This window comes from Mesoplodon mirus (genome assembly GCF_964341445.2).
Source record: "Mesoplodon mirus genome assembly, chromosome: 18".
NCBI classification, from domain to species: Eukaryota; Metazoa; Chordata; class Mammalia; order Artiodactyla; family Ziphiidae; genus Mesoplodon; species Mesoplodon mirus.
This window is the reverse complement of record NC_138994.1, coordinates 37,524,644-37,536,712: the sequence shown is the minus strand read 5'-3', so window position 1 is coordinate 37,536,712 and position 12,069 is coordinate 37,524,644. Positions and strand designations below refer to the sequence as shown.

Sequence of the window (12,069 nt, the reverse complement as noted above, 5' to 3'; positions counted from 1 at the left end):
ACGCCCATCAGAGGGCAAAAATCTGGACACCTGCGGACGTGCTTTAATGGAGGAAGGCCACATGGCCTTGGAATGACCATAGCTAAAAGCTGAAGTTACTCTGTGCAGAGACAACACAGGGGCACTGCCAGAAAGGTCCCAGTCCAAGGCTGCCCCAGGGCGCGACCTTACCCCTCCCTGGACCCTTCCACACAGTCCTCCAGCCGGTGGGATTGGAGTTGATCAGGCTGCTTGATTCTGGAGTCTGAATGGCCCTCTCTCCCCGCACGGAAGGAGACTCCAGGGTGGGAGAACAGGGTTGCCGGGCTGTTTGGAAATTAACATCCCTTCAGTAGTGTAGATCCGAAAGAAGGAAACTGAGGCCTCTGAGGATTTGGAGCGGAAGGGAAGGAGAAGGCCTGTTTGCTTAGAGGAAAGTAGAAGGGGGGAGGAGTTTAGCAGACAAGCCCGAGATGTCGCAGTCACAAAAAGTTCTCGAGTGTGTTTTCTTTAAGGTGCAATTCACTGGGTGTTTACGCACCGCTCCGCGCTTGGAGGTCTTTGCTGGATGTGTGTGATGTGAGTGTGCAAATATGTTTGTACAAACGAAGAGTGGTTGTATATCGTGGGTCTGTGGCATTGAGTGACATCACGCACTTGGGTGCATGTGTGCACATGTTCTTGAGGATTGTTGCACACAAAGGTGAGTACACGAGTGCATGTGTATAGTGTGTGCATGTGTCACGTGTAGACATTCCTCCTTTATGTGAGCGGGTGTGCATGTAATGTGTGTGCAAAAGCATGGTACATGTGTCTGAGCCTGAGCTCATATGTGATTCGTGTGTCCATATGTGCATGTGAAATCCAGCAAAGTAGTCCCCCAAAGATCTCAGGTCCAGTCAGAGGAAAGGTGCAGACAGGCTGCGGACTGAGCGCCCCACGGCAGGTGTGGAAACTGTGGATCCTTTGGCCTGCAGGTAGCAGGAGGTCGCCCACGGGGCGCAGGAGCCGCCCAGAGGCTACAGGTTAGGCTAGCCCAGCTCGGCCCAGGCGGGCGAGGCAGGTTCCGCCGGGGTCCGCAAATTATGTGGGATGCGTGCGCACTGATCCCTGGCGGACAGTTCCGTGCTCTCAATTGTTCCTCGTGCACAGTTTCTGATTATTGATGCCATGTGTCCTAGAAGAGACTGCTTCGGGTTATCTGCATATTTATTATCTTTATCACCGTCATTATTTGGTGGCTGTATGAAGATGGTGCCAAGCCCACCAAGACCGCCGTGCCCCGCCTCCCCGAGGCTGCCCTGGATGCACAGTGACCAGGGGTGCCCGAATCTTCCCTTTACGTGGAGCCACAGCGCCACCTCGCGACCACCCTGCCTCCCTCCCATCACTGCCGCCCAAGGCAGAGCCTTTCCTGGTCCAGACCGCCCAAGTTCCCATTCCTGGCTTTCCATTCGCTTTTCATGGGAGAAGAGTAGACGTTAAGGAATTCGGTAATGGGGTAAAAAATGGAGAAGGAAAAAATAAGGGCAATTAAAAGTAAAAGACTGGAGGAGAGGAGAAATAGTAAGAAGGAGAATGAAGATAAGGAATCATTGACAAATAAAAGGGGGAAATAGAAAGTAAGTCAATGTGGATCGGGGAGATAAGGAGGACCCAGGAAGACTTGAAGAAAGGCTGCTAGTTCAGGCAGAATGGAGAGAACAAATAAGGAAAGGCAATTCTTACATGACGGTGAAGATGCCATTGTAGGCGTTAGGTTCTGGCTTAGACACACTGTGGAGCTTCTGCTTTGGGCTGAGACCAACACATGACAACGTCTCATTTTTGCAGGTACAGAGCTCACATATGCTGATGTTTGTGGTGGCATTCTGTTATGGCTGCTTCTTTTCTGGGGTATATTTTATACCAGGAATACCTGTTGATAATGAATACTGAGTCGAAGGTAAAAGAACTGTCTCAGATGGCCTTGGTTGCTGAGATATGTTAACTCCAAGGTCCACAGGTGGAAGTGTGATTGTGTCAGGTTTGGTTGTGAAAGTGTCACCTCAGGGTGTTTTGGAGGGGGAGCTGTAGTCTGCTGTAGGGATGTAGAATGTCCAGCCTCCACAGTGGGTTCTGGAGTTGTGGTTTGCTCTAGGTCCACATGATGAACTGTGACGCTGGATGATGTTGAATACTGACCTTGATGCTTGCTTGGAGTTGGAACTGTCATCTCCTGCTGGAATGGAGATTGAACTACAACGTCCTGAGGTGCCTCTTGAGGCTGAGTTGGGGTCTTCTGCATGATTGGAGAAGGTAGAGTCTCCATATTGGATCCTGCAATAATGGTAAGCTCCACATCCATAGGTTAAATTGTGACTTGAGTCAGGTTTGTCTGTGCAAGTGTCAACATTTCACCTGACTCAGCAAGTAGAAAGTAGCTGTTTGGCCCCTCCTAAGGAATGCAATAGCCTCCTTCGCTGCCCCTTGTCTACGTCCCCTTACCTCCTTTTCTGAAGAGGCTAGTGGTTTGCAGCTTCCCTCTTAAGGTTAGCTACAAAGGCTGGGAAGAGAATGGATAGGAAGATTCAACAGGTAACTTCTTCCTGCTGCCGGCAAGGCCACGCCCCTAAATTATAAGCACACCTCTTTTGGGAGACTGTCGGGGTGGTTCCGGACCAGCCCGGCCTCCAGTCAGAGTTCAGTCACTCCTTTCACTCTGCAGAGATCTCACGGCTACCCTGGGAGTTGTAGTTTGTCTTCAAAGCTACCAGGGCATTGGGGCCACGCACCCACATCCTTTCCTGTTCCGTTGAGGTAGTGCCTGATGGAAGTTGTAGTTTCTATGGAGATAAACTCTGCTGTGTTTTTACAAGGCCAGGTCAACCGCACAAACACTCCTTGGGGTTAGAACAGAGGCCTAATAGGATGGATCTGAATAACAATAATGAGGGGCATACACTAGGGCATGCGGAGAAATAGGGGACTCTACATCTCACTTGGGAGTAGAGGCGCCCTGGTCATTTGAATCTAGAAGGGTTCTTGTGTGCAATTATAACTTCAGATAGAGATGAGACTGCAAGCCTAGAAAGGTTGCACATGACTTGCCCAAGGTCAGAGCTGAGCCAGAGAGGTGTTGGAAATGGGCTCTCCAGCTGGGACGTATCTCCTTGGAATCGGTGGTGGTAACGTTAGACAAGAACACACCGATAGTGTGCATGTAGTGACCCAGGGATGGACATCTGACTCAGGGAAGGGACACATTAGTCTTGCCCACCTCAGACACACAAGTGGTGGCAGGGAAAACACTTTGGAATCTCGCAGCTTATGTGTGTATACAGAAGAGTTATCAGGACTGAAAATCAAGTCCAGAGGAAACCCCAGCTGGGCTAGGGCACGGCAATGAAAAATTATCAGGGGAAGGAAATGGCTTTCAGCAAACAGTGCTATCATGGACACAGCTTAAGTCCAGGATGAAACTAGGAGCCAGAATAATAGGACAGAAAGAAAGGACACCAGAGACACGCTCACAGATTAGACCAATGCATACTGGACCAGGAATTCTTACATTCCTTTTTCCCAGGGTTCTGTCTCCACAGTGAACTAGGCCTAAGTCCATGGGCAAGAAAATTAAGTGCAGACACCTCGAAAAAATTGAGGCCTATGAAGGAGGGGACCCTCAGAATCCAGGCCTCAATTTGGGGAGCCTAAAACACAAGGTTTCCTACTCACTGACAAAGAGAGGTCTTCTCCCTCAGTAACCAAGAGCCCAAAACACAGCCCAGCATGTGGGGGCAAGTTTCCATACATGTGGTCGTGACTCAAGAGACCAGATGAGGAAAACTGAAGCCTGGGCTCTTTCTCACAGTCTGGGGAAATCAGGCATTGGGTGTCCATCCCTACATCTTACCTCCTCCCCAGAGGGTGGTTTCTGAGCCACCCTAAAAAGAACTAAGTTTTCTGCACTCTGGGGGAGATTTAAGATGCTGGGGGTGTGTGACAGGGAAAGGAAAATTGCTCTAAACTCTAAAGCACTGCTCTCCAATAGCATTTTCCATTATGATGGAAATGTTCTAAATCTGTGCCGTCCAATACAGTAGCCATTAGCTCCATGTGGCTACTGAGCACTTAGAAGATCACGGCACTGATGAACAGAATTTTCTGTTTTGTTTCTGTCCAAGCCATGAAGCTTGTGGGGTCTGATTTCCCTGACCAGGGATTGAACCCCAGCCACAGCAGTGAAAGCGCCAAGTCTCAACAACTGGACTGCCAGGGAACAGAATTGGATGTCAGGGAAATTCTGTTCCCTGAGGAAGAGAATTTTTAACTTTTTAACTTAATTTTTAATAGAATTATTTTTCCTTACTTTTAACTAATTTACATTCTAATAGGCATTTGGATAGTGGCTACTGTAATTGACAATGCAGCTCTAGGGCCTTGGGGATAACGGATTTAGCTAGACAGCGATGTAAGGAAAGCAGGGATAGTTTAGGTCCTCATCAGGACCTGTGTGATGGGGCTTGGTTGGATGTCCTCAAACAACCACAGACGAATTCTCGTCTCTTTATTCCTCATGCATATCTGTCCCCTCTTTTTCTAGGTTTCTCATCACACACTGATATCCCCACTACTTGATGGTCTCCGGTGAGTTGTTGGATGTCTCTCAGTGAAGGCGCCTGGGAGACAGAGCTTCGCACTTGTCCCTGCCTGCTCTGAACTGTCTCTGGCGGGAGTCAAAGATCACACGCCCTAGCTGCATACCTGATAGTTGTGGCAGGCTGGAGGAACTGTATCCATGGGGTGGTACAACTAGTCTTGGCTGCCTGCTTGCTGCGAGGAGGTTAGCAGGTCATTGTAGGCCCCTTGAGCCTTGGCAGAGCAGGAGTTGTGACTGGGTGGGACAGAAGTCCATGGTATGTGCTGCCCTCCATCCTCCTTTCGAGGAACTGTCTCAGATATAAATGACTTTTGGGTCTGGTGAGCGCCTAAAACTTGGACAGAGTCAGTTCCCACAGGGTTCTTGTGTAGGCCAGGATCTCGATTAATTCCTGAGTACTTGTGGAAGTTAGGGTCATGGATATGGTCTGAGCTCCTGTAAATTCCACCACCTGGGGTAAGGCCACATCTCCTTTTGACTTCAGTGGCTTGGGAAAGGCCTGGATTCTTATGGAGATCAGAATCTTGAGTAAGGCCTTGGCTCCTGCAGACTCCAGAATCTTGGGTCAGACCTGGATTCTTGTAGTCTCCTGAGTCTCAGGTAAGGCTTGAGCCCTTATGGAGGCGAGGGGTTTGCACAAGGCCTGGGCTCTTATGGAGACCACATGCCTGGCAAAGGACTGAGCTCTTGTTGAATGCAGAGTCTTGGGCAAGGTATGGACTCTTCTGTGTCCCAGAATCTTGGGTAAAGTCTGGACTCCTAGAGACTGCTGAATCTTGGGCATTACCTGTACTCTTGTCACGTCCAGAATCTTGAAAAGGGTGTGGGCTATGATGGAAGAGAGTTTTTTCAGAAAGCCCTCGACTTTTATAGAGTACAGTCTCTTGGTTTCGTTCTAGATTCCTATAGACTCCAGAATCATGCATAAAGGCTGAGCTCCTCTGAATGTAAGAACTTTGGAGAACTGATGTGTTCTTGTGGAGGTCAGAGGGTTGGATGATATATAGCCTTTTAAAGAAACGTCCATATAGAGTAGAACCTAAGATCTTCTGGGAGCCAGAATCTTGGGTAATGACTGGATTCTTCTGAAGGTCAGAGTCTTGGGAAAGGCTTGAATACTTGAAGAGGTAAAGGTCTTCGGTAAGGCATCAAAGTTCGTGGAGGTCTGGATCTTGAGCAAGGCCTGGGTTCGTGGGGAGGCCTGTGTCTCCGGTAAGGCCCTGGTTCTTGTGGAAGCCCTGATTTGGAGTAAGGCCTGCATTTCTGGAAACTCTACAGCCTTTAGAAGCTCCTGGGGTCCTTTGGAGGACAGAACCTTGGTTGAGGCCTAGACTTTCATGAAGTTCATGGGTTTGGGGCTTGCTTGGGGTTTGAGAAGTAGTGGATAACTGGGGAGGGATGGGGCCCTGGGGAGAGAGGACAGACTGAGGAGACTTGGAGGTTGGGGGAAATGTGGGGGTTTGTATTAATGTGGAGGGCTTCTGGTGGTTGCTGTGTTGATGAAGGACAAAGGATCTGGGAAAACAAGAGGCAGAGAAAGAGTGCATGGTGGAGGCATGGGGCATGGTGAGCTCTGGGCACCAGTCGGAGAATGGAAGCAAGGTTGAGAAGGTGTAGCATCGTTGGAGTACACCAGGAATTTGGGGTAGACGGGAGTCTGGGCATCCGTGTTTCTCTTCTCAGACTGGCAAGGATGGAAGCTACAGTAAGCGAAGGTCTTGGACTGTACAAATTTGTCTTTGGCATCATTTGAGATCTTCCATTCCATATTGCCCAACTCCACGTAACCCAGTATGGACCCTGTGGAGGGCTTGGCACTGTCCCCACTACATTGCTTCAGTGTTTGCTCAGCTGTACCAGAGCTCACCAGACCATGCCCCTCTTGGGGCCTGGAGAGGGTACCCAAGTCATTTCTGGAGTACCCAGAGTTCTGAGGGGGACACACATGGAATAAGTTCTGCTTTACGCTCCGGGCATCATAGACCACATGCCCGGAGGAGAGGCCCTGGCTGAAGGCAGACAAGGTAGAGGGAATAGAATGTAGGATGGGGGTATGGGTGGTGGAAGGGACTGGAGGGGTCGTCAGGGCCATGACCAGTGCTGGGACAGAGGTTGTGGCAGAGATCGGGACAGGGGCTGGTGTAGGGGCTAGGGCAGGAGTAGTAGCAGGGGCAGAAGTTGGGGGAGGGACCAGAGTGTTGGCATGGGTATAGGTCAGATGAGCATGGGTCAGGGTGCAGAGAGAAGTGTGGCCCAGGGACTGGGCTGAGGCATGTGAGTGGGCCTGGGCTTGGGCCTGGGCTGGGGTATGGGCTGAGGTGTGCTCAAGGCCATGGACCTGGGCAGGGCTGTGCTCAGGGTTGAGGGCTGGGGAGGGTGTCTGGACCTGGGCGATAGTGTGCTCACAGGGTTGTAATGTGAAGCAAGTCTGGGCCTGAGGTTGGGCGTGCACAGAGGGGTGGTTGTAGGAGAAGGTCTGGGCCTTGGCAGGAGAATGTGCAGGGAGCTGAACAAGGGGGCAGGTCTGGACCCGGGCTGGGGCCTGGGCTGAGTCATAGTCTGGGGTTTTAACCTTGCTCTTTGGGGCAGGCGAATTGGAACCATGTCCACCTTGCTTATCCTGCGGAGCTTGGAAGATGTCTCTCACCTGGAGTTAAAGGTGGCTTGGGACTTTAAGGCTGTGACTGGAGGGGCCTCCCCAGCTCCCAATACCCCCTCCTTCCACAGTCCCCGCGGAGCCTCCTTGGAAGCCCAAGGAGTCCACACTGAGGTGGCATCCAGCAGCACATAGAAGCCGTATCATGATCTATTTCTGGTATCCAGCAGTCAAGGTGTTTTGGGTGCCTGAACCAGAAGCTTGGGCGATGGCGGAACCAGGGAGAAACTCTTGAACACATGTTCTTTGGATCCACGGAGCAGCGCATCCACATGCGATGGCTGCCTACAGAACTGTCTTGCTAGTCTGCAGGGAAAGGCGAGATGGGACAGGGCCTGGGTTCCTGAGGGGCTGACAATCAAGTCAGGGATAGAAGAAAGGGGACAGGCCCACATCCCCTGAGGCCACGCTGCTGCCCACTCATCTTTGGGGAAAATACGATTGAAATGTGTCCACAAGAATCTCTTCAGATGCATCCAGAGCTGAGGGAAGCAAGGGAGCGTGGAGTTCGGGATCAGGGTGAGCCCTGAAATCCAACCCTTGTCCGGCCACACCGCAGCAGCCATCCCATCTCAGCCCCTTCAAGACCCCAGGGCTCCCCCAACCACACTGCCCAGATCCTGCCCTCACCAGAGTCACCACGTTGATCCACACGGTGAGCAAGATGATGCTGACCAGGATCAGAAGAATTGAGTCTCCTAGGTCTCGGCATTTCCTGGGTGTGGTGCCAGAGCACGCCTCGGCTAGGTAATGGGTTTGCTCAGCCATGGCCGGGGGTCCCAGGACTGCCTGGGTCCGCTGGCCTCCGTATATGTATACTGGGAGACAGACTGGGTCATAATGGGGCAGGTGGTGGCGTCACAGTGAGGGAGGGGGACGAAAAGGAGGGCCAGGCGTGGCATTCCATGGTTCCCCGGGTGAGGTAAGCTGAGCCTGGACAGCCAAACAGGGCCCGGAGGCCGGAGGCCGGCACACCTCCCCTCGAGCTGTCAAACATTCGCTCACCGCCCACTGACTCACTTGTTCAAGTGTCACATTCCATCTCTTGGCCCCTCCTGAGACTAGAAAGACCTTGGCCTCAGAGCCCTGCGGAAGGCCTGGCTGGAGTCCAGAGCCTCAGCCTTCTTCATGCCCTTCACTGGCTGTGGAGCTGGACCTGCCCAGATGTGGAACCTCCCAGTTTGGAAGCAGCTTCTTGTTTGAGGCTCTTTGGGGACAGGGACAGCTGAGACACAGAGGAGGTGCCCGGAGACCAGTGGTTTGGAGACTGCAGCTGCAGATCTACTTAGTGCATGGTATCGGACCAGGAGGGGCCTGCTGGCAGGACTGTGGCCACTAAACCAAGGGGACCCTCAGGCCCAGAAGGGGACACTGGCTTCTTATTGCAGGAAGCCAAAGGCAGGGACCCAAGCTGGCAGAAGGAGTGGCGCTTCCAAGCCACAGACCGCCAATGTTTTCTGGACCTTGGCGCTCTTTATTCCTCTCTCCATGCCCTGCCGCTCCCCACCCGCCCCCATTAGCTGCTGGCCAGTTCATTTTCCCAGTCTGGCTTCCGTGCAGAGAGGGCCTCGAGGCCGAGGTGGAAGGTAGCAGCGAGTTGGCCCGCGCTTGGCTTCCTGCACTTGCCGCTTCAACTCCAGGCTGTCATACACCTGGTAGTTGGCATTTCCCCCTGGGTTCCGGCTGAGTGGCATGAAGGTGGGCGGGGGTGGAGGGTGTTCGGTAGCCTGGACGTCGGGCAGAGTCTGGGAGGGGCGGAGGAGCAGCGCTGAGCTGGGATCCGAGGCCCGCTGGTAGAGGCCTCGGCCAGCACCGTGAGGGAGGCGGAGGCGGCCAGAGGGTGCCGCACAGGCAGCATCTCTGCCCATTCGGCTGCCCAGCGCCGCACCTCGTGGGGATCCCGGGAGTAGTTCAAGTGTCCCGTGGAGTGGCGCGGGCTGTGGTTGGGCTGGCTGTGAGCACAGCTGTGGAGGCTCCGTCCGTGGGCCGGTGGGGAGTTGCGCTGCCAGGCTTCGGGCCGGTAGCCCTGAGGCACCAGAGCTGATGGAGGCTCAGAGCCCTCCAGACCACGCCGCCGCTGATCCCAGGAGTCATACGGGAGATGGCCCCCTGAGGGGTAAGTTCTGTACCCCCCAGGGGCCCACGAGCTGTTAGGGGGCAGCCGTCGGGTAAGTGGTGGAGACGAGGTCCACTGGTCAGCATCCACATTGCCCCAGATGCGGGATGGCGAGCAAGGGGCCCCGAAGGACTGCAGCCCTAGCTCAGACTTGGCCTCCACACGCTTGGGCATGCGGTGCAGCTCGGGCGACAGGTAGAGACAGGCTGGTGGCTGGATGGCCAGGATCCCACCCTGTCGACCCCAGAGGCCCACGTTGGAGGGCAGACCCATCTGCCGGTAGAGCCCTCCCCAGCACCCCCACGGGTACTTGGGTTGTGGGAAGGAAAGTGGGTCCTCCTCCTCCAGGTAGGAGTCCAGGTCCTCCCAGTTAAAGGAGGGCATCGGAGGCAGCTGTGACATCCCGTGGAGGCGATGCGGCCTACGGAAGCCTGAGCAGCTGGAGGGGAATTTTCTAAATTCTTGGGCCTCCCCTGGTGGCTTCAGGGGTGGCGGCTGCAGCTGCGGCTACGGTTTGTGGATAAAGATCTGCAGAGTAGAAGAAGAGCCGTCTTGGAGGGGGCTCTTATGCTTTCAGACCAGAAGGGAAGCCGCCAACCACCCCCACGGCACGTGCCCATTCCTGCGCATGCGTGCATGCATCCCACAGATGAAATGCAACTACACAGCCCAAGAGTCCTTAAGGGGGTTAGGAGGCATCCTGACTGGAAAGAAAAGTTCTGAGGGCTTCCACCCTGATAGTACCTAACCCTGAGAATGCTGCCTTGGGACCCACGAAGGAGAGAAGTATTGATGAAGAGAGTCCGGGATGTACGCAATGTTAATGATGGGAGGATAAAATTAATTGGGCAACATTTCAACACCCAAAGACCTTGGCACTTTGACACTCTACCAGGAGTTGTAGTTCTCCCTCAGGTCTGTGAAAGGGAAGGTTGAAAGTTGGTGGGAGTGAGGAGCGATACCTGGACAAAAAGCCAAATACTAGGATTGAGAGTTAACACAGGTTGGAGAGGAGATCTTCTTACCTGACGGACCCAAAGGGGCATTTGGTGGGTGTGGGGTGAGCGATGGTGCAGGTTGAGGACTACGATGTTAAGGATGACTGAGAAGGTGACGAGGACCATGGTAAACATGAGGTATTTGATAATGACGGGGACAGACAGGGAGGTCTCAGGCACTTTGTCTGCCAGCAGCAGCGGGAACACAGTAAGGGTCAGCAGGGCAAAGATCGAGAGCCCCATCTGCTCTACTTGGGGGACAGAGGGGAAGGCGGAAGGATTAGGCTTTGCCAGAAAGCAATCTCCCTGGCATAATCAGTGACCGTGTTTCCAGCCCACTCAAGGACAGGCTTTTGGAAGGGCCAACTACATGCAAATAACTCCTACATTTATACCTCCAACCTGGACTGATTCCCCTAAATTCCACACTTGTATCCACCTGCCTACTTAACCTCTCCATTTGGGTGTCCAATAGACATCTCGACCTTAACATGTCCCAAACTTAATTCCCTCACCACCGACTCCCCACACAGTCTTCCTCAGGTCATAAATGACAACTCGATCTTTCCTGTGGCTCAGGCCAAATCCCTTGGAGTCATTCTCAGCTCTCCTCTCTCTCATCCCATATCCAATCCATACCGAACCCTATTGGCTCTACCTTCAACATATATCCTGAAACTGATGACTTATCCCATCTACCACTACCATCCTGGTACAAGCCACCATTACCTCAGATCTGAGTTATTACAAAGGCCTCCTCTTTGCTTCATCCTTTGCCCCCCTGCCGACTGTTCTCAACAGAGCAGCCACATTGATCCCGTTAAAATGTAAATCAGATCAACCAAGAGCCCCAAACACAGCCCAGAATGGGGGAGGCAAGTTTGCATACATCTGGTCGTGACCCAAGAGACCAGATGAGGAAAACTGAAGCCTGGGCTCTTTCTCACAGTCTGGGGAAATCAGGCATTGGGTGTCCATCCCTACATCTTACCTCCTCCCCAGAGGGTGGCTTCTGAGCCACCCTAAAAAGAACTAAGTTCTCTGCGCTCTGGGGGAGCTTTAAGATGCTGGGCGTGGGTGACAGGGAAAGGAAAATTGCTCTAAACTCTAAAGCACTGCTCTCCAATAGCATTTTTCATGATGATGGAAATGTTCTAAATCTGTGCCGTCCAATGCAGTAGCCACTAGCTCCATGCGGCTACTGAGCACTTAGAAGATCATGGCACTGAGGAAGAGAATTTCTTTGTTTTTTTCTGGCCAAGCCATGAAGCTTGCGGGGTCTGAATTCCCCGACCAGGGATTGAACCACCGCCACATCAGTGAAAGCGCCAAGTCCCAACAACTGGACTGCCAGGGAACAGAATTGGATGTCAGGGAAATTCTGTTCCCTGAGGAAGAGAATTTTTAACTTTTTAACTTAATTTTTAATAGAATTAATTTTCCTTAACTTTAAGTAATTTACATTCTAATAGGCCTTTGGCTAGTGGCTACTGTAATTGACAGTGCAGCTCTAGGGCCTTGGGGATAACGGATTTAGCTAGACAGCGATGGAGGGAAAGCAGGGATAGTTTAGGTCCTCATCAGGCCCTGTGGGAGGGGGCTGGGTTGGATGTCCTCAAAAGTCCACAGAACACTTCTCTTGTCTCTTTATTCCTCATGCTTCTCTGTCCCCTCTTTTTCT

The 12,069-nt window shown here is 52.6% G+C and overlaps 2 protein-coding genes across 2 annotated transcripts; both read right to left on the bottom strand.

Annotated features, from left to right (window-relative positions):
- Nucleotides 1–5,766: 5,766 nt before the first annotated feature.
- On the bottom strand, nt 5,767–8,042 carry LOC309793424 (uncharacterized protein; the record flags this gene model as incomplete). The annotated part of the gene is given in 3 exon segments (XM_082603893.1): nt 5,767–6,140; nt 6,143–7,265; nt 7,905–8,042. Coding segments are annotated over 3 exon segments (1,635 nt in total).
- Nucleotides 8,043–8,335: 293 nt separating this feature from the next.
- On the bottom strand, nt 8,336–11,009 carry LOC309793423 (uncharacterized protein SPEM2-like; the record flags this gene model as incomplete). The annotated part of the gene is given in 6 exon segments (XM_082603892.1): nt 8,336–8,481; nt 8,720–8,887; nt 8,890–9,069; nt 9,072–9,897; nt 10,416–10,639; nt 10,904–11,009. Coding segments are annotated over 6 exon segments (1,650 nt in total).
- Between the last annotated feature and the right edge of the window lie 1,060 nt (nt 11,010–12,069).